Source organism: Hyaena hyaena, unplaced genomic scaffold (assembly GCF_003009895.1).
Source record: "Hyaena hyaena isolate Hyena2069 unplaced genomic scaffold, ASM300989v1 scaffold_1833, whole genome shotgun sequence".
Taxonomy (NCBI): Eukaryota; Metazoa; Chordata; class Mammalia; order Carnivora; family Hyaenidae; genus Hyaena; species Hyaena hyaena.
Window position 1 is genome coordinate 92453 of NW_024082456.1, and position 20869 is coordinate 113321.

Here is a 20869-nt window from a genome sequence, read left to right on the forward strand (position 1 = left end):
CCTAGAAATAAATAAAACATTAAAAAAAAAAAAAAAAGGAAAAGCAGAGATAGTTCTGATGCTCAGTCTGTGGCCCCATTTTTAGTTTCATATTTTCCAACGAAAAAGGAAACCTTCTTCTTCACCACGATTTATGAACCTGTACATCAGTCACAACCACCCAGCATGGGAAGTATTTTCTCTTTGTCACAAGAAAATGAATTGTGAGTGTGTGCGATGAGGGATGTTAACTAGGCTCCTGGTGGTGGGGATTTCACAACGTCTACAAACAAGGGACCCTTGTACTGTACACCTGAAACTCAGATCCCATCATCTATCAATAATATCTCAATAGAAAGAAAGAAGGAAAGAAAGAAAGAAAGAAAGAAAGAAAGAAAGAAAGAAAGAAAGAAAGAAAGAAAGAAAGAAAGAAAAGAAAGAAAACCCTTCCTGTTTGGGAACGAGCTGGTTGAAAGAAAGCTCTTAGGTCTGGTCTACAGATGTTATCATCACTGAAAAAACAAACAAAAATCATAAAACACCCACAATGTTGCACGATTTAAAAATCAGCCTGGTGCAATAGCTCAGCAAAGAGGGGGGGGCCCACCTACGACCTCATATCGTCTTAGCTCTGTCGTGGCTTAGGGGAGAGGGGACTGTGTCCTAAAGAGAGGGGCCCCACATCAGTAACGGTTAGAAGAGCCACGGGCCTAGGCAGCTGGAGATGTGCATCCTAGCCTTGCCTATCCCTGTGTTGAATTATTTCTCCCAGGACAGTGTCTCAGTGCTGTCCTATAGAACAGGTCCCCGGGAAGCAGAGGGGCACCGGCATGGGTGCCCTGTGGCCTTCCCGGGGAGCTTGCTTGCCCCTCCCTGAGGAGTGCAGCCTGCCGCGGAAGATCCACAGTCCCTTCCAGCTCTGAATCCCTGTGGCGGTCATTTCCTTCTGGAAACTTCCCCAGACTGCAGTGACTGTTTCCTATTTGTAACGGATCAAAGGTGCCCCTTTGTTAAATGTGATAGGACCCATACTTCGCAGGGAGGATCCAAAAAGCCCAGAGCTGAGCCCCAGAGGGGTGCACCTGCCCCCATTACCAACCCACAGACACCCCAGCCTCCTCACGCGGTCGCTCCACGCGGTCACTCATCCAGGGGTTCCTGCTGTACCTTTCCTGTCCCCTCTACTGGCTCCTGCTTCCTTCAGCGGCCAGGCGACAGTCACCTGAGGTGACTCAGACCAGACAGAGGAGAACAGCGAGAAGAGAGAGGACCTTCATGTTTTGAGGTTCCCTCGGCTCCCCCTACCCTCCTGTGCAGAGAAGCAAAGCCGATGAAACGGGGGAGAGGAGAGCGCACGAAAATGGGACATTTGTAGGTTTGGGGGAACAACACTAAGCACGAGTGAGCGCATGTATCTGGTCTACCGAGTAAAGCTGTGGGCAGAAGGTACTGGGTACTCTTATCTTCTGCCAAAAACTAGACAAGCCTCTCGGTATTGGGAGAAGCGGGGTTTGACCGATGACTCGGTTCACTGAGGCGGCCCTGGAAAGAGAGTCACCAGCGGTTACTGAGCAGCAGGTGCTGTGCAGAGGTGAGGATGTGGGAACAGGCTTCCCGCCTTCGAGAAGCTTTTGTTTGGGCGTAGGGACGCACGCACTGGACACTGGAATGCACTCCCAGGTGTATCCCCAACAAATGCAGCCCCGCGTGGACCGAAAGACACGTACAAGCACGCCCAGTGTGGCCTCGCTCATTGCAGCCATCAACAGAACACAACCCAAACAGTGTGTCACAGCACAGTAATAAAACAAATGCCGCATTCCCCCACAGCAACGAACATAAAACGGCCACAACCACAGATGCTTACAACATGGGTGTGCCTCACAAGCATTCCGAATGAAAACAATAAGCCAAACACAACACACGGTATTATTGTTTTAAACGTGGCAAATCTAATTTATGTATTAAAAGTCAGGAAGCTGTCTACCCCGGGGGATGAGGGTAGACTCTTATCTCATTCTACAAAGTTGTCTGGACTTGAAGACAGCCTAGGGGCCCCTGGGTGGCTCAGTCGGTTAAGCATCTGACTCTTCATCTCAGCTCAGGTCATGATCTCACGGTTTGTGAGTTCCAGCCCCACACTGGGCTCTGCGCGGACGGCATGGAGGCTGCCTGGGGTTCTCTCTCCCTGTCTCTATCTCTTTGCCCCTCCATTCTTCCCTCTCTCTTTCTCTCTCAAAAACAAATAAATAAATTTACTAAAAAGAGGCGTCAGAGCCAGCCCTGGAAGTACAGCTTTCCATGCAGCTTTAGGTAACAGAGGATGCTAAAATGTCCAGTTACTGTGGCTACTCATTCTTTTTTTTTTTTTAAAGCTCTTTGGGATCCTCAACATTAAAAACATTTTTTTTAATGTTTATTTTTGAAAGAGAGACAGAACATGAGTGGGGGAGGGTCAGAGAGAGAGGAGGACACAGAATCTGAAGCAGCTCCAGGCTCTGAGCTGTCAGCACAGAGCCTGATCTGGGGCTTGAGCCCACAAACCGCAAGATCATGGCCTGAGCGAAAGTTGGAGGCTCAACCCGCTGGGCCACCCAGACGCCCCTGTAGCTACGCATTCTGCACCTACTTTAGTTAGGTCCCAGCATCACTTTGGTTTACTTCCCTTAAAATTCACTTACTAAGAAATGAAAAGGAAGCTTTCTTCCCATCTCACTCCCCTCCCAGGCTTTCATGACAGTTGTTAGCAGTTTCTCATCCATCCTTCCAGAGATATTGCATGTATGCATGAACAGAGAGGAATCTACATGCCCCTTCTTGGGTAAACATTGTGACAGGCTATACTTTTTACTCTGCCCTTGCCTTTTCTATATGATATACCTTGGAGATTTTTTTTTAACCAGGTGTGTGGAGAGGGTCCTGAAATTTTATAACAGCTGCAGGTATGATTTCTTATAGGTGGTCTCCCAGCTAACTTAAGCCATTCACCACAATATCTGAACATGCATCTTACTCAGAAAATGAGTTTTGGCAAGAAGTCAGGTGGTGGCCTGGGATTTCTGGAGGTGAACAAGGGTACAGGGGAGCCATGCAGGTGCCCAGAAGAGGTGAGGACCAGGCGTTCACTTTGGACATTCCAGAACCTGAAAGGTTAGGCAAAGACAGAGGGGTCCTGACAAAGGATACCCTGACTCACTGGTCTTTCTGTACCTTGTAAAAACACCTATAAAAATAGGAGTTAAGGAGGAATTATTTGGGAACTAAAAAATCTTTTCTCTCTTTGCCAACACAATGGTCACCGTGTAGGTAACTGTGAACAAAGCAATCCTAAGAGAAATATCAAGATGGGTATGCGTGAGGGCCAATCAGTAAATAAGAAATCCGTTAAAATTTGAAATTCTTTTCCTCTGGAGCATAGGTTCTGAATACATCTCTGGATTTTCCCATTGTAAAAAAAAAAAAAAAAAGCATAAGCATGTCGATTTGATCCTTGAGGAAACTGGCTTCCACACCAAGAACACAAGCTAAGTTCAAGACTTCCAATGAATGATTGCAGCCCTGAATCCAACTCTGTGGATGGAGAACGTGTTGCTACAAGATACAAGAATTACTGTTTAATACAGACTCTAGCACGTAGATATCCAAATGTATGGGTCATTTGTTCAAAGTCACCTTGGGAGGTGAAATCATAAAAAGCATGTTTTCTTTTTGCTGTTGAGATTTACCTGATTTTGTAAAGGTTTAAGATAAACATGGATGGTATATTTTTTTCTAGCAGTCCAGCCAGCATTCAAATTGCTGTGAAATTATAGTTTGGAAGTTGTTTTCTATATAGTTTGGAACTTTTATGAGTTTTAAGTTAGCTCATCTGGGAGAGGAGTAAATGAGCGGTATCAGGATTTATCACTCACCTTGTCCTTTACATGTAGATCTATTTTTTCCAAGTCACAGACTCAGATGCAACGGCTAAGGAAGGATTTTGTGAACAGCATTGGATGAATCAGGGTTGCCATTCCAACAGAAGACAAACTAGAAAATCAAGGTCATTGAACAGTCTCATCAATCTGGTCATAGGCTCATTGGTTCTTATAATTACAGGGTTGGAAGGAACTGAAGGTTGGTTTCTCCCAACACAGAAGATAATTATTCTGGTGTGCACGACGCTCATGTAGAAGAAGATGGCCTGAAGGAGAGACGAAAGATGCCCCTGGGTTTGAAAACATCTGAGAGTGACAAAACACCTTTATATATTAAAAAAAGAACTTGAGACAATCCAACAGTGATTAGACAAACGATCAAATTTAACAATGGGCAGAGGACTCAGATAACGTTTCTCCAGAGAGAATGTACAAATGCCCAACAAATACATGGAAACTGCTCAATGCCATTAATCATTAGGGAAATGCAATCTGACACCGCTTCCCACACACTAGGATGGCCCCTGAAAATAATAATCATGATGATGTTGCTGCCTGATGCGTAGTAGAGGTTTTATTTCCCATTTCAGTCTATTTCACTACACAAGTACTAGGTAGAAATTGGCTAGGAATGCCACCCATCTGCCATCCAGGCGACTCTGAGATAAAGCTCCACTGCTCTCGAATAGTGAGTGACACCACTTACTCTTTGCACTGACTTATTTATCCCATGAGAACGTAAGCACCATTCAGAGAGGGGTTTTGTGCAGTTGGTTCTTTACTTACTCTTTAGGACCTAGAACAGCACTTATCATGCAATAGAAGCTCAGAGATTAACTGTTAAATGAATTCACATGTAGTCCAGTCGAGATAGAATTGAAATCAACACAAAGTATAAGGAAAAAAGAAACTACAAAATAAAGGTACGGGAATATTATTGGGAAGACTAAGCAAGACAGCTGTTTCAGGAAAAGATTCACTGCAGGAATCAGATGACAATTTGGTCTCACATATTTAAAAAAAAAAAAAAAGCCTTAGCATCTACTAATTAGAAGCAAGTGTCTCTAAGGACAAAATAAGGTGATACATTGGGAGTTGAATTAATGGTGTGAGAGTCAAATTTGAGTTGGCATTTCAGGAAGAGGGGGAAAAGACACAGGCAGGAAAGCTCTCAGAGAAGATGAGACACCACAGAAAGGCAGGTGAGCTGACCTCATGGCTATGTGATCCTTGAAAAGAAAACAGAAATTTTTCTAAGAAGAAATTATGTGGAATGGTGATTATGGGGGGCTGGAGGAAGGGGGCGGTGGGGGTTAATTAATGATCAATAGGTATGAAGTTTTAGTTAAGCATAATAAATCAGCTCTAGGGGTCTGCTGTATGACATTATATCTAGGGTCAACAATAATGTACTCTTAACATTTGTTACGAGGCATGTGAAGTGTTCTTATGATAATGCAATTACAATTTTAAAAAATGTATGTGTTAAATGTTTAGTTTTGAGAGAGAGAGAGAGAGAGAGAGAGCAGGAGAGGGGCAGAGAGAGAGAATCCCAAGCAGGCTCTGTGCTGTCAGCACGGAGCCTGACCTGTGGCTCGAACTCATGAACCATGAGATCATGACCTGAGCCGAAACCAAGAGTCAGATGCCTGACTGAGCCACCCAGGTGCCCCTAATTAAAAAGTTCTTAAAGGCGAATTAATTTTAGTGAGACATGTATAGGGGAAACCAGCAGAATGAAGTGACTCTTACTGAATTATTGCATGCTTGCTTGGCCCTGGGCTCAATGTTTTGTGCCCCAACAATTGTTAGTGTCTCATTGTCAAGTTCTTTCCTGCCTCAGTACATTTACGATCGATTTTGACCATATGGTTCACCACTTCTCATATTTTTATTTTTAACATTTAAAAAAATTCTTGATATTTTTCTTTAAAAAATTAATCCCAGTATAATTAACATATAGTGTTATATTAGTTTCAGGTGTACAATACAGTGACTCAGCAATTCAATACGTTACTCAGTGTTCACCATGATAAGTGGACTCTTAATTCTTTTGCCTATTTCTCCCATCTGCTCACCCACCTTCCCTTTCTCATAAAGAAGTAATGTTAAAATACAATTTTAAAATTGTTTACGAATTAGAAAATTATCAGAATAAGCCGGTTCATAGAGTTTACAATTTTTTCCGATGAAACCAACAAAATGAGAATTGCAGTTAAGTACGACTAAATACGTGTTTGAGGAATGAAGGGGGAAAACCCTGCAAAAAGCGGGCATCCTGCAAAAGAATGAAAGCAGACCCGTCTCATGTGTGTTTTACTAGACACTAAATGCCAGATGGGGAAAGGCGCCTTTGAGATTTTGAGAGGAAAATTGTGTTGCAAGGATTTGATTTCATGGGAACAGGAGAAAATAACCCTGAAATATTCAGGGAGTCAGAAGATATTTCATCCAAATGCTGTTCCTGAAAAGATGATAAAATTTATATTTGTTTTTAATGTACATTGCCTTTTTTTTTTTTTGAGAAGAGCAATGCCAGATGCCAGTTTCTTCCTTTAAATTTGCCATCTTCAAACCCGTGTTCATGTGTCCTGAGGACCAAAAGCATGGCTGTGCCCTTTAAAGGTTAAGACTCTATAGCTTTGCCATCCTGTTGATTCCAGAAGTGCCATCCCATAGTGAGGAGCATATAGCAGTCGGCTGATTCGCCTTCCCCTCTCCAAGTCATACTTACATTCGCACTTAACATTTCCTTGGACCAGACAGACTCTTCACCATTAAAGAAGCATTTCTTCCTCTCCATGTGTCCGTTTCACCAACATACTGTGGTTTGTGTCCTTTTTATTCCTGAAGAAAGAAAAGAGAATTTTCAGCCTCCACTAATCTGGTGAGATCCTCGCATGCTCCCCTAAAAACAATAGGGGAGTGTCTTGATTGTTGAATTTGGGACCAATCCCTCTATTCATCAGAAGCTCCACCAAGTGCTTGGTTCTCAACCACTTGAACGTCAACCCAGCCCTTGGGTTTAGACCAAGGGTAAAAATAAGTGGGGTCTCTGCCACCCGAGTTTGGCTGGGACAATCATTCTTAGTCTCTGGCTAACTATTCTTCCCACTGGCTCCCCTTGAAATGATCTTCCCACTGACTTCCTCTCATCCAAGAATCAGCATGGGCTCTTCCTCATGTGTCTTCCTTTTGTCTTTATTCTTGTTAGCTTTAAGTAAAGACAAAAGACAATTGATCAGCATCAGCAACTTCCTTTCCATCTGGCCCTAGAAACTCCTTTGGGGATTTATTTCCATTGCTCTAACTCAATTCTTTACTTACTTCCCATGATCCTCTATACTAGAGCCTTCTGTGCTGCTAACAATCTCACCAGAACTTTGGCTAAGCCAGGCAGAACGTTTGTCATTTTCTCAGAGTCCTACACCAAACTCTCATCTTGTTTACTTCATAGGTCTTTTGATCTCTTCCAGGCTCAACATAAATTCATCACAGGAGAGAGACCGAGCTCCAGCAATCACACCTGTGTCTACTGAGGTACTGTACTTGCGTAACTTACAGCAATAGCTCTCGGTTTCCCTTCATGTGGACATTCTAAGTTTAATATTTGTTCCTACAAATACAATTCATTGATTGTCACAAACAGCTTGGGTTTAGAAGGACATGTTTACCCCCCATGCTCGTCAGGAGTTACACAAAGCATCAACACACTTATTACTAGAGTTGTGACTAGGACCCAAGTATCAGCATTCCTGGTGAGTGTGATTTCCTCTGCTCACACACCCACATCTCTTGGCATCTGGGACTCACAGAGTTACACACTCTTGCAGGGAAAGTGCCTTTCCCCAGAGCTTAAGCTCTTGTCCTGGCCAGTGTCCATCTTTCTGAGGTTGTGGCCAAGAAACGTTCTGAGAAAAAAAGGTGTGTTCTCTTAGAAATATCAGTGCCGTGGAAGACCAAAAAGAAAGAAGAAAGCAAGAAAGCAAGAAAGCAAGAAAGCTAGAAAGAAAGAAAGAAAGAAAGAAAGAAGGGAGAGAGGGAGGGAGGGAGGGGAGAGGGAGGGAGGGAGGGAGGAAGGAGGGAAGGAGGGAAGGAGGGAAGGAGGGAAGGAGGGAAGAAAGAAAGAAAGAAAGAAAGAAAGAAAGAAAGAAAGAAAGAAAGAAAGGAAGGAAGGAAGGAAGGAAAGAAAGAAAGAAAGAAAGAAAGAAAGAAAGAAAGAAAGAAAGAAAGAAAGAAAGAAAGAAAGAAAGAAAGAAAGAAAGAAAGAAAAGAGAAAGCAAGCAAGCCTGCATTTGGACTTTTCTGCCTTGAAGCGACCTGGGTTAGCATCCTGGATATGTCATCTGATTGCCACCTGATTTGGGTTGGATCACTTAACTTTCTACCCTTATTTTGTCCTACAATGAAACAGGAATAATAACTGGCCCATTAATAATAATAATAATAACTGTCTATTTGCATAGACAGGTAGGAGGCAGCAGTGAATTCTCTAAGGATGTTCTTAGCGTCGCCAGAGAAAAGAAGAGCAAAGTGGAGGCAAATCACAAAGGGGGCCCATAGGAGGCAGACAGAAGAGAGAAAACAGACTCTGACACTTTCCTGCTCTCCTGAAAGCCTCATGCTTAACCACAGCATCCGCTGCCTGGCTGGCTCAGTCAGTAGAGCACGAGCAATGCATTTAGACCTAACAGACATTTAACCAGACCCCTCTGCCTCCTAACTGGGCTTGATGTCATTTCCCCGCAGCCGCAGCTGGATAGAGCCTGATCCCTGCTGTCCTCAAAAGCAAGGCTAATGTTAGTCATCTGACTCCTGGGTTTTTTTTTTTTCGTCTATCAAGAAAGAGACAGACACTGTGTTAATGATCTCAGTTTCCTTTCATTTGGACGTACTAATTTTAATTTTTGTTTTTATGACAAGGAGACTCCCTGGGTCCAGTAAGGTAGTTTCCTGTGACCCAAGAGATAAACTGAGTCAGCCCAAACCTGCAAGCTATAGTGACCACCACCTGTGTGGACAGGTAGAAAAAACTTGGTGTGACTGTTATTAAAATCAAGGAAGCCAAATGGAGATTTGATTGACTAAGCCTGTCTCCCTGGCTCCCACCCCCGCAGACCAGAGGAATGGAGGAGAAAATAGATTCCTCGACAAAAGGTCGCTCCGGGGGATGGATGCGTCACAGGGATCAAAACTCACAGAAGGTCCGGGGGTGCAGTGGGAGGCAGGACACTGTGTGAAGGTGGGCGTGGAGGGGAGAGGTGGAGGCAGCCACGCGTGGTATGACTGGCCCTGTAGGACCTAAAGCGATTTCTGGCTGAAGGGTCTCTTCCCACCAGGGGTACAGCTGGTGTCCACAACGCCTCCCGTCCTCAGGAGCCTCCATTAAACAGGCTTCTGTGAAAAGAACAAAGCAAGCGTAACCTACTGAGTTGCTGATTCGGAACTTCCCTCGAGGGGCCACGGGGTCCATTCCATGGTCCGTAAGCGGAACCGTAAAAATTCCTGCAGATGGTAGAAAAATATCAGTTGTGCTCTGATTCTTCTGAATCCCAAAATCTCTTTGGGCAACTTGCTTTAGTGTTTTATAGTCTTAATACCCAGCAATTCTGATGTTAGATTTAGGACTTTCTTGATGCAACGTCTTTGCCCACAGTCAAAGTTTGCCTTTGTTTATGTACATACGTATTTATCCTTAGGCACGTTTATTTGTCTTTTTTAATGTATATTTAAAATGTAAGAGTTATACAGTAACTTGACAAGGTATTTTCAAAGCTAAAATAATTAGAAATCTCCAAAAATCTTAACATTGGAACCCAAAATCATCATTATTCTTTTTGCTTTTCGGCATACTTTTGGACATACTTTGCCAATTAATTTTACATCAGATATATGAAAATTTGTGTTTTCTAAGAGAAAATTTGTCTTGAAATATTATGCATTTTATGTTTTTTTCATTGGTTTTTATGGTTTTTATAACTGAAGGATATATAACATCCCTTTAAGTAGATATACCATAGTTTGCTAAGATAAGTGTTCTAGTTTGAAATTTAGATTTATTTTAAAAAATTTCTCAAACTATTTCTGTTATTTCTTGAGAACAATTACCTTTTTTTCAATTGAAGTAAGAACACTCACCATGAGACTTACTCCTATGAAGAAACGTTTACGTGCACAATACAGTATTTTAAGCACAGGCACGATGTTGTGCAGTGGATGTCTAGAACTTACTCATTCTGCATAACTGTAACTTGGCATCTGTTGAAAAGTTGGTCGTTTCTGAGAAGCACAGTAACTGACTGAGTCAGTGAGGCAGTGCTTCTGGTTTCGTATGCAAGTACCAGTTTTCACAGTACCTGCCCTGTCCCTGAAGTATCATCCTCGTGCGAGTGTGTCTCTGTGTGAATTAAGTATAGAACATGTTTATCCAGAAAGAAATCTGGAACAGAAGCATTCTGGGAAGAGGTCTACGCACCGCTCTATGCACCTCTGGGAATGGAGGGGTCTGTATGAGCCACGGAATCTTTATTGCAACCCAGGTGGAGCCCATACATTACAATCTCACAAAAGATTTTTTTTTAATTTAACTTTTATTTATTTTTGAGACAGAGAGAGACAGGGCATGATCAGGGGAGGGGCAGAGAGAGAGGGAGACAGAATCTGAAGCAGGCTCCAGGCTCTGAGCTAGCTGTCAGCACAGAGCCCGACAAGGGGCTTGAACTCACGAACTATGAGATCATGACCTGAGCCGAAGTTGGACACTCAACCAACTGAGCCTCCCAGGTGCCCCAAAGGATATTTTTTAAAGGACATAGCCTCTCCTTTCTTTATTTTCATGTTTTATTGAGATATCCTTGACACCCAAAATGATGATCTTTTTTTCTCCCTCTTTCCAGTTTGAGATAGAAGTTTGAGATATAAGCACTGTGTAAGATTCAAGTGTACAGCATAATGATCTCATTTGCATACATCATAAAATGATTACTACAAGCTTAGTTAATATCCATCATCTCATACAGACACCCCCTCCCAGAAAAAAAAAAAGAAAGAAAACAGAAAAAAAAAGATTTTTCCTTGTGATGAACAAAGAGCGTTCTTAACTCATGAAAGGTGTAACAAGAATGATGGACTCAAAATTTTGTAAATGAGTTATAAACAGTTTACTAATAATCACCTTGAGCCTAAAGATAATCTCCACTTAAACATATTTCGTGGCAATTCTGCTGTTTCCTCACTATGGATCTAGTGAGTAGAGATCTTTTAAGTCCCCATTGTTCAGGGGATGATTAGAAGCCCCCAGGGAAGAGCCCCAGTGAGGACGAAGGGTAAAGGAACAGGCGTGGGGAGCCCCTGACATTCGCCAATGTTCACACGACAGATGAAAATTTAGAGTGGTCATAATAAATGTACTTCTGAGTCACCAGCAGTGGGCACAGGCAGTGGACTCAAAGACGCAGTAGGTCTTCATCCAGGGTGACTTTTACTCAACTGAAGGGACAGAAGATACTGTTTGCACATTTTCATCTCATGAGACTCAAGAGAGTTGCGAGTTCATATTCCCAGGAAAGCCCAGTTCTGACTCTGCTTCTTTAGTCCCAGTGGCATTAATAAAATGCTCTTTTCAGTACAGAAACACAAAGACACAAACTGCAGATGATCTCTTATCCTCAAAGAGGAGACTCTTACTCATCCTCCAAAACACTGCTCACATTTCCCCAGGAATCCTTTCTTAAATCTCTTGTATTTATCTGCTCCATGTATTGTCTTGGATATATTCACATTATAAAATATGTGGCATTTTACTTTTTTAAAATTTATTTGGATGTTTTTCTCCCCACATATTCATGTTTCCAGTTTGTTACATTTCCCAGCGCCTAGGAACAAAACACGTACTCAAAAATATTTCTCTCTCTTTTTTTAATGTTTATGTATTTATTTTTTTGAGAGAGGGGAAGGGGCAGAAAGAGGAAGAGAGAGAGAATCCCAAGCAGGCTCCATGCTATTAGGGCCAGCCCCTATGTGGGGCTCAAATCATGAACCATGGTATCATGACCTGAGCTGAAATCAAGAGTCAGATGCTTAACTGACCAAGCCACCGAGGCGCCCCTCAAAAAATATGTTTATTTTTATTTTATTTTTAACTTTTTAATGTTTATTTTTTGAGAGAGAGAGAGAGAGAGAGACAAAGCATGAGCAAGGGAGGGACAGAGAGAGGGAGACACAGAATCCAAAGCAGGCTCAATTCTCTGAGCTGTCAGCACAGAGCCCGATGTGGGGCTCAAACACACAAACCACGAGATCATCACCTGAGCTGAAGTCGGACTCTTAACTGACTGAGCCACCCAGGCACCCCTCAAAAAGTATTTTTAAAACAAATTAAGGAATGACTTGAATGTTTTCCTATTGAAGTTTATTATATCCACATCTACCAGCAAAAACTGTTGATTTTTGAAGATTTTGTCCATGTCAGGCTAAGTCACTTTCTCTAAGGTCGGGCATGGCTGGTTTTCATCTCTCTTTTTGTTGGAATAAAATGTCCAGACTCTCAGGCTCAGATGATGACGCCTCAGCTACCCCATGCTCAGTCCCTTCTCCATCCGGGTCAGGGACAAGACCCCAAGAGCAGGCAGGGGGCCACGCTCTGGCTTCTGTGTCAGCAAGCTCAGTTCTGATGTAAACAGCAGGCATACTTCTTTTTAAAGCAGTAACCCACCTGGGTTTCCATATAATTACAGTATTCTTGACAGTGCCCTTCACTTCTCTTGCAGTTGACAACTTTGAAATCCGGTTCTGGTTCTGTATAAAGAAATACCGACATTAGCCTCTTAAGACCATCTCAAGAATCGAACAGGGGTCATTTGAGTCTGAAGGGATATGGTGGAGGAGGGGAGTATGTAGGAAACGGGTTTCTTTTGTCTGTGAGTGCTCATATTCCCTGTAGCCAGCCTGAGAGTATAAAAATAAGATCCTTGATTCTGGCTTCAAAGTCACACTTGTTCTGCCTGAGAAGCGAGCTGCCCGTTGAAAGCAGGTGGGAAGAGAAACGATAATAGATGTGTCACGATACTGACGTTCCACTTACAACAACATAGGATGTTGTGCAAGGGGACACAAAGGGGCTCTGTGAGGCAGACCGAGCAGTGATACAGTCCTCCCAAACACGGACTTCAGTGGGATGGTCTCCTGCGAGGAGGGTGGTGTGGGGCTGATCTGTCTCTGTAAAGGAGATGATGCGAGGTAACCAAGGTAAGATTTTAAGAGTGAAAATGACCTCTAGTTTCCCCTTATTCTGAGGGAGCGCCTGGAAAACTGTCTGGTGCCTTGAAGATGTGTCAGTTAACTTGAGGAGCGTGAAGTTGGCAGCTCACTCTACAGTTCAAACCCTGAGATTAGCAAAGATGAATTTTTGTCTCCTATTATACACATGAAGATAATTGATAGAAAGAGCAAGGGGCAAGTATTAAAAAGAAAAAGTGGGGTGCCTGATGTCTCGGTTGGATAAGCACCCGGCTCTCGATTTCAGCTCAGGTCACGATCTCATGGTTCATGAGTTTGAGCCCCGGGTTGGCCTCTGCACTGACCGTGTGGAGTCTGCTTGGGATCCTCTCTCTCCCTTTCTCTCTGCCTCTTCCCCCTGCTCGCACTATCTTTCTCTCTCTCTCAAAGATAAAGGAAATAAAACTTTAAAAAAGTAAAAAAGAAGAAAAAATAGATGCACAGCATGAAAGGAGAGGCGCAGTATCAGGGAATGAGAGGTAAGTGTCTGGCCAGGGTAGGCTTCTGAGACTGCGGAGGATGCTCTGGGTATTACAAACTCTGGCACCGATCAAAGGTGTGACCTTCAGACAGGTGAAATGCGGAGTGATGTCACCCTCTTCCTGCCCTAATCTGTTGCACCGGGAGGCATTACAATTATTGGCCAAAACAATGAGTTAATTGATCAATTATAATGAGTTTCTTATCGCTTCATGGTCTGACCAGGGGCCCTCCTTTCTTACACATACACGTGGGGATACAAACCCTGCACAGATAGCATGTGAACCATGTGATGAGCTCAGATTTCCGATACCCCATGATGCCATCACCGCCATCAAGGCAGTGAATGTATGTGTCACCTACCGAAGCTTTCTTGTGTCCCTTTGTTTCCACTGTTTTGTTTCTTGTTCTCCTTGTGGTAAGAGCACTGAACAAAGAGCTAGCTTCTCGGCCTATTTTGAAGTGCACAATACGGCATTGTTCACTACAGGCACTTGTACAGCAGGTTTCTAGAATGGATTCATCTAGCATCACTGAGCCCCTACACCCAATGAATAACAAGCCTATTCCAGAGTACCACCAGTCTCTCCTCTGTGCCTGCTGCCCATGGCGCTTACCTGAGCAACTCCCACCTGTGGATTTTGGAGGCAGAAGGGATGCAGTTCCCTGTCGCCCCACAGAGCAGGAGACACAAAGCAAGTTCTGCAGGTGAGCCTGCCCAGACCCGTGGCTAGACACCTGGGGGGCTCAGTTGGTTGAGCATCCGACTTCAGCTCAGGTCATGATCTCTTAGTTCATGAGTTTGAGCCCTGCGTCAGGCTCTGTGCTGACAGCTCGGAGCCTGGAGCCTACTTCCGATTCTGTGTCTCCCTCTCTCTTCCCCTTCTCAGCTCATGCTCTGGTGCTCTCTCTCTCTCTCTCTCTCTCTCTCAAAATATAAGCAAACATTAAAAAAATGAAAAAGAATAATAATAATAAAAAGAAACCTGTGGCTCCATTTGGAAGCAGGGCCCCCAAGCCCTTGCCCTCAGGAGAAGGAGGGGCATCTCCACGTGCTAGTCACCCAAGCATTTAAGGCTTGTGTCGCTCGATTTTGGTTGTGTCCTCGGTGTAGAGTGGTCTGCCTCCCGACTCAATAGTGCCCTGAGTCCCTGCTGTAAATTCTATTTTTGTACCTTGTTAAACACACTGTTATATACAGAAAGTTAATAACTTTTGAGAGAGAAAGGGATAATCATAGAAAGAGAGAAAGACAAAAGTAGAACAGATGCGGGGCCCCTACAGATGTTTATTCACTTGGTAAATTAACTCACTTGCTCACTCCTTCAGGGCAAAATGATGTAGGACATTTTAGTGTGCCGTAACCGAGTGCGGGGAGGGGACATTCTCTGGGTCAGCCGGGAAACAAACACGTAACCACACGTTTAAATTCAGTATAATCCATCCAATGTCGAGTCTGCATAGAGTGATTTGGGAGCATAGAGAACAGCCAAATAAGGTCACAGAGATTATCAAGTTTAAATGGATGTTAATTGTAGTGTCGAAATGGTGTCTGGAGCTAACGCTAGACGTGCTTCACATGGTTGTGCAAAAAGACACGAAAGAGCAGAGTATTTCCTAGGAATCACCATGTGGCTTGAGAACCACAACGGTGACAGATAATGGTGGGAAATGCGGATAAGACAGCGCGATGCCAGACCAACACGGGCTTTGACAGCTGGGTGAGTACTTTAGGGTGCGTTCTCTTAATTGTTAATTTTCAAGCTATACTTTCGAGAGACTGCATTTCCAGACACAGATCAAAGTATTATGTTAATACAGGAAGTGATGAGATTCCTTCCCCAATTCCGAGAAGAAACCATTAAGGGAGAGAATTCTCTTCATAAAAAGTATTTTTCCAGTAGACTCAAATGAAATGGGAAGTCGAAATAACAGTAGGAAATAACAAGTCTGGGGAAATTTCGTATTGCAAAAATACTTATTACAGAGGAAATTCTCTGTCTTAATTACTTCTCTGAATCGGGGAGTAAGATGGGGGTGGTCAGTGATGACCCGTCACAAGGTCGCACTCCGTGTGTGGCACTGGGCCAGAGCAGACTCAAACCAAGGCTGGTCTGAATGTAGAGAGGACACTCGCTGAGGATGGAAATCACAAGCGGGAAGGCAAGTAAAACCTCAAGAGCGAGTGACCCCCACAGAGACGTGTAGGCAGAAGCGAGTACAGGGTATAGGGGAGAAAGAAACAGATGTGTCTTAAAGGTAGTGGACTGAGACCCCGTCCTGGATGACAGCGCTCAGAAGTCTTGCCTATATTCTTGAAGGTTCCACTGTGGACTTCCATTGCCAGCTTGCTGATCTTGGACAAGTTATTTTGGACAAATATGGACAAATCTCTGCAATGCCCTCATGAATCAAATGGGAATAGTAACCCTGTCTCATAGACTTACACGTGGATAAGTGACTCATGCCTCGTGTTGTTTATACTGTTGTGCAAGCATGGTCTTGTCTTTTCCCCTTCCCTTGGGAGGGGAGCCAGACTAGTGAGTCCCAGGGAGGCCAGAGCCACCTCCAAAGGGATCCGAGAGAGGAGAGGATGGTGCAGGGAATAGTGTCGCAGGATTTGAATTCCTGGCTTCCCTCTGCCTACACCCTGGTGTGTCCCCTGGTCTTGCCCACCGAGCATCCAGCCTCCTGTTCCCTGACTCAGGGTCGGGAAAGAGTTTGGGACTAAGGCAGCACCTTAGAAATGACTGTCTTCTCTAAGTCCTTCCAGATTGGTTTCTGGCTCCACATGGAGGTTCAGGACCAACCAGTAAAGCGGTTGGGCTGCGGGCTCTTTGGCTTCGTCATCCGGTCTTCCTCAGGCCAGTGGCCCCTCGCTACACCCAACCCTGGGGCATTACCTGCAAGCTCACCATCACCCCGCACTTAGCAGGTGTTCAGCAAATTCCTGAAGAGCGAATGAACTCAAGGTCAAGGGAGCGGGCAGGAGGAGGGTGTCTTACTCAGTGTCGCGTCCTCGGGCTATCCCGGGTGGGTGAAGCCAGAGATTATACAAGTCACCTTAAACACTTTTGCCTCTTCAGTTTCGAGCGACCCTGGGTCGTCCATCAGGGGAGGCTGTCAGACCCCATGACCTTCCTGAGAGGTGGGGCAACCCCAGCCATCTACGTAGTATCTTCTTAGACACAGCCCACCCCGACCTCCACCAGAGCTCTGCCTTACCCCGCAGGCAGACCCCTTCCCAGGTCTTCATTTACCCACCATGCCTGCAGCTTCTTACCCTTGTAAGGGGGAGTACGTGGTAAGACGTGGCGTTTTTCTTGGCGGTGTAGCAAGTGTGACCCCTCTGTTCCTTGTCCGGGAGACTCTTCCCTCGGTCCTCTCGGACCCGCGGTGCCTTGGTGGCCCGCATTTCTGCCTCCGGACAGTCCTGTTTCAGGGTAGATACACGCAGAGCATTTTCAGAGCTCTCTCTCTCTCTTTGGAGAAGACCCACGAGGGTGAGGTGCCTCACTCTGGGGGGAGGGTAACGTGGAGGGTGGGGAGAGACTGCTCGGTGGGTACAAAGCGTCGGTCCTGCAGTGTGGCCGCATTCCCGAGACAAGCTGTAAAGCGCCTGCCTACACGTAGCAGGACAGTGTTGTGCACTTCAGAGCGGGTCTTTTAAGTGTTCTCACCCCAAGAAAACAACACCACAAAGGGACAGAAGGAAACTTTGGGAGGTGTCCCAGGGGGCTATTGCCTTGGCTTCAGTGATGGTACCAGGAGTGTTTGCAAATGTCCAGACTCCTCAAATTGTTCACATTAAATGGGTGTGGGTTTTTGTGTATAATAAGCGTACCTCAAGAAAGCAATAAAGACAGCAAGTAGAGAATGGCATGGAATGGGTGGGAAGCAGGGCAAATAGTGTGTGTGTGTGAGAGAGAGAGAAACAGAGACAGAAAGAGAGAGGGAAAGGGAGAGAAGGGGGAAGGGGGAGAGAGAGAGTATGAGGGATAGACTGAAAGAAAGAAGGAGAGCGAGAGAGAAAGGGAGAGAGACAGTATGAGAGAGATAGAGAGAGAAGGAGAGGGAGAGAGAAAGGGAGATAAATGGAGGGGGGGGAGGGAGAGGTGAATGAGGACTGAAGAGGGCCGCCAGTGGAGGCTGAGTACCTCCTGGAACCCAAGCTGAGCACCTCACTAGGGTATCGCCCATATAGTTGTTGAGTGAGACTCCCCAAAACTTATGGTCCTTTATGATGCAGGCTCCCTCCTCTATGAGGAGTAGGTGAATATTAAAAGGCTAAGGAAGTGTAGTCAAGGTCAGGACCTTGTCTGCTGGGGAGCCAGGGCCATCAGCACATTCAAGGGTCACCTACAAACCCATCAACAGGCTGCTGCCCGAGAAGCCCACCAGAAAATGAGCCTGTGGGCTCAGTGTCTCACGGCCCCACCTGGAAAGGACCATTGTGGAGAGACTCCGGCCCCAGGGCTAGGTCACGTTTCCCATTTACCTGCGAACATCAGAGCCACAAGGAGAAAGCTGAGGAATGGAGAGAGAGATGGCTTCATGTCACCAAGGGGACAGCTGGCTGAGGAAGTCTTGGGAGCAGGCAACAGGGCTCCCTTTATAGCCCCGGGGTGCAGGACGGGGGCTGCAGGGGGGAAGAGCTGAGATCCGGAACAGTTTCTCCGACACAGAGGACAATCGGATGCACTATTTTCCCATGGCCAGCGGCACAAACATTTGAGCCTTTGTCCTCAGGAAGTGAACAGTATGCCTGAATGCCCTGGGTGGGTTTGGCGAAAAAGAGAGGACGGAGCAAAGAGTAGAGGAGCAGGAGGAAAGAGAGGGGACAAGTGTCGTTAACACAGAAAAGCACCAATTTTCTCAGGTGTTTAAGTGCTGGTGCAGGTCGAAAAGGCAGGGAGGGGGGCGTAAATATGGCTGTTGTTTGGCTTCTATCCTGGCTTCTGAATGTATTTATTTTAGTGTAAAAAATCATGCAGAAAAATGTCAAACATTTGGGGGATGGCCTGATTCTTGACAACTATTTCCTGAAGTTGTGTGGGTGATTCCAAATTCTTTCCAGATTTCCTTTCTGCTCTTTCTCCCCCTGTTCCTTGGCCTCCTCCACTTCTCCTTCACCCCTGTGAACTCTCCACTTTTATTTTAATTCATCTGACTCTTCATTTTTCTCCCCTCTTTCCATTGTCGTCTTTTCCTCAGAAACTACTAATACCATTGGGTCCAATTCTGTTCTGCTTTAAAAAAAAAAAAATCTGTAACTGAGTCTGAGTTTTCTCTTTTTATAATATTTTTAAGTTAATTTATTTTGAGAGAGATACAGAGAGAGCAAGTAGGGGAGAGGCAGAGAGAGGGAGAGAGAGAATCCCAAGCAGGCTCAGCTCTGTCAGCACAGAGCTTGATGTGGGGCTCAAACTCACAAACTGTGAGATCATTACCTGGGCTTAAACCAAGAGTCAGACGCTTAACTGACTGAGCCACCCAGGCACCCCTCATAATAATTGAACAAAAGGCTCTTCTGCCCCTTGTCTCCCATCTTCTTCTTAGCAGGGATGAGTTTTACTTCACTGTGTTATCTCAGGCATGCATCCCCCAGGCAGCCTGTTCTGGACGCCACCAGAGAAACGTGGGCTTTGGCTCAAGAGGGTTACAACCATCAAACATCCAATACAGCATCAGTGATGTTGGAAAGGGTAGTGCTTGTCACATGTGTCTCATCTGCAGTCACGTATTGGTCCAAAGACAATGTCTAAGGTCATTTGTGTAAATGAACATCATTCTGCTCTACGTGGAGAGAGGCAGGAGCAGATGAGGAAGGCAGCAGTAGCCCAAGCGGAGCCCGGACATCCGGGGAAGCCCTAGTGAATCGGCGAAGGTTTGAGGTCGCCAACAGGTGTGCACAGAGCCCCAGGCCATCATGCAGCAGCTACTCCTCCAGGGCTCGGGGCGATTTCAGTCCTGGGAACACAGGTGCTAGCATAGATCAATCCCATCCTTTGAAGTTTAGGCATTAGGATATCTTCCAATTTGAAGAGAACATTGGGGACCCTGGTGGAGACAGGAGGAACTGGCCTCTGATAAGGGTCACTAATCACAGAGGCCACCAGGTACTGATGATTGGATGTTGGAAGAAAGTAGCTAGTCAAGTAGGGGGTGGGACGTTGCTGTGACCCTAATTCCAATAAAGATGCTCTTATCCCCTCACCTGTACACCATTTTACCTTTATCTCTAGCCGGAAAGCTGTGCTTATGGTTGTGTTTGTATTTGTAGGTATTGGGATCTCTTATAATAGATGCAAATTTTAAGGGTGCCTGGGTGGTGCAGTGGGTTAAGTGTTCAACTCTTGATTTCAGCTCAGGTCATGATATCGCTGTTTCTGAGTTCAAGCCCCGCATTGGGCTCATCACTGATGGTGTGGAGCCTGCTTGGGATTCTGTCTCTTTCCTTCTATCTGCTGCCGGGAGACACACCGGCCTCTCTGGATGGCAGTCACAGCAAGGAAATGGCAGTGTTTGTACAGCTCCTGCCATGAGAAACGAAAACTGGTATCTCTTTCTGCTACTACTGGCTCATATTGGAAATGAGCCTGCTGGTATTGACCAGGCCTCACAATATTCCAGATCAGACCCATATTCTGAACACAGATACCTCATAAGGAAAAGCATATTCCTGCCTTTGCAAGAGAGATTTTAGATAAAAGCACCTTGGATGATTGTCAAAAGGCTCTTCCTATGGGCCTTGCAGACCCAAGACTTGCATAATAAAGGAGATTAAGAACACAAGAGTTACAATTCAGCCTGGCCCCGAGACAAAGAGCCTATTTTGGGGTTAAGGGCAAAACACAGCTACTACATATATCTTTGCTAATTGGTGAAACATGGCAGTCCCTTCCTCAAGGCCTACATTCCACAAACACCCTCCCTTACTCTGGCAACTGGGATGAGGATAGATAAGAGTAGCTAAAATATAAACCCAGGTGCAAAGACTGACACATTTAGGGCCCCCATAATAGTTTCCACAAACAAACCAATTCAGAAACATTCATCCTCTTGAGAGCCAAACAGAATGACTCCTAGCTTATATATATACAATTTAACCTATATTTTCCCCTGTTTTTCACTAAGAGCATCCTGTTAATTCCTTCGTTGTAAATTCACTATGACTGAGATAGTTCTGCAATTGTTATCGCAAGAGGCCTCCCATT

The 20869-nt window shown here is 45.0% G+C and overlaps 1 protein-coding gene and 1 pseudogene across 1 annotated transcript; both read right to left on the minus strand.

The window, feature by feature from the left end:
* The window catches only part of LOC120226764, a 2764-nt pseudogene extending 1508 nt beyond the window's left edge, over positions 1-1256 (minus strand).
* An 11302-nt stretch (positions 1257-12558) lies between these two features.
* Positions 12559-18208, minus strand: LOC120226770 (sperm-associated antigen 11B-like). Its single transcript, XM_039224935.1, has 3 exons — positions 18151-18208; positions 16936-17085; positions 12559-12692 (listed from the first exon to the last, which is right to left on the minus strand). The coding sequence occupies exons 1-3, from the start codon at positions 18206-18208 to the stop codon at positions 12559-12561; spliced, it is 342 nt and encodes a 113-aa protein (XP_039080866.1).
* Between the last annotated feature and the right edge of the window lie 2661 nt (positions 18209-20869).

Excerpts from the sequence above, each read along its gene's own strand:
- LOC120226770 (XM_039224935.1), bottom strand. The coding sequence starts at position 18,208 with ATGAAGCCATCTCTCTCTCCATTCCTCAGCTTTCTCCTTGTGGCTCTG. Across the intron at positions 17,086-18,150 it reads TGTGGCTCTGATGTTCGCAG|GACTGTCCGGAGGCAGAAAT; the intron begins GTAAATGGGAAA and ends ACCCTGAAACAG. Across the intron at positions 12,693-16,935 it reads ACGTACTCCCCCTTACAAGG|AACCAGAACCGGATTTCAAA; the intron begins GTAAGAAGCTGC and ends TTCTTTATACAG.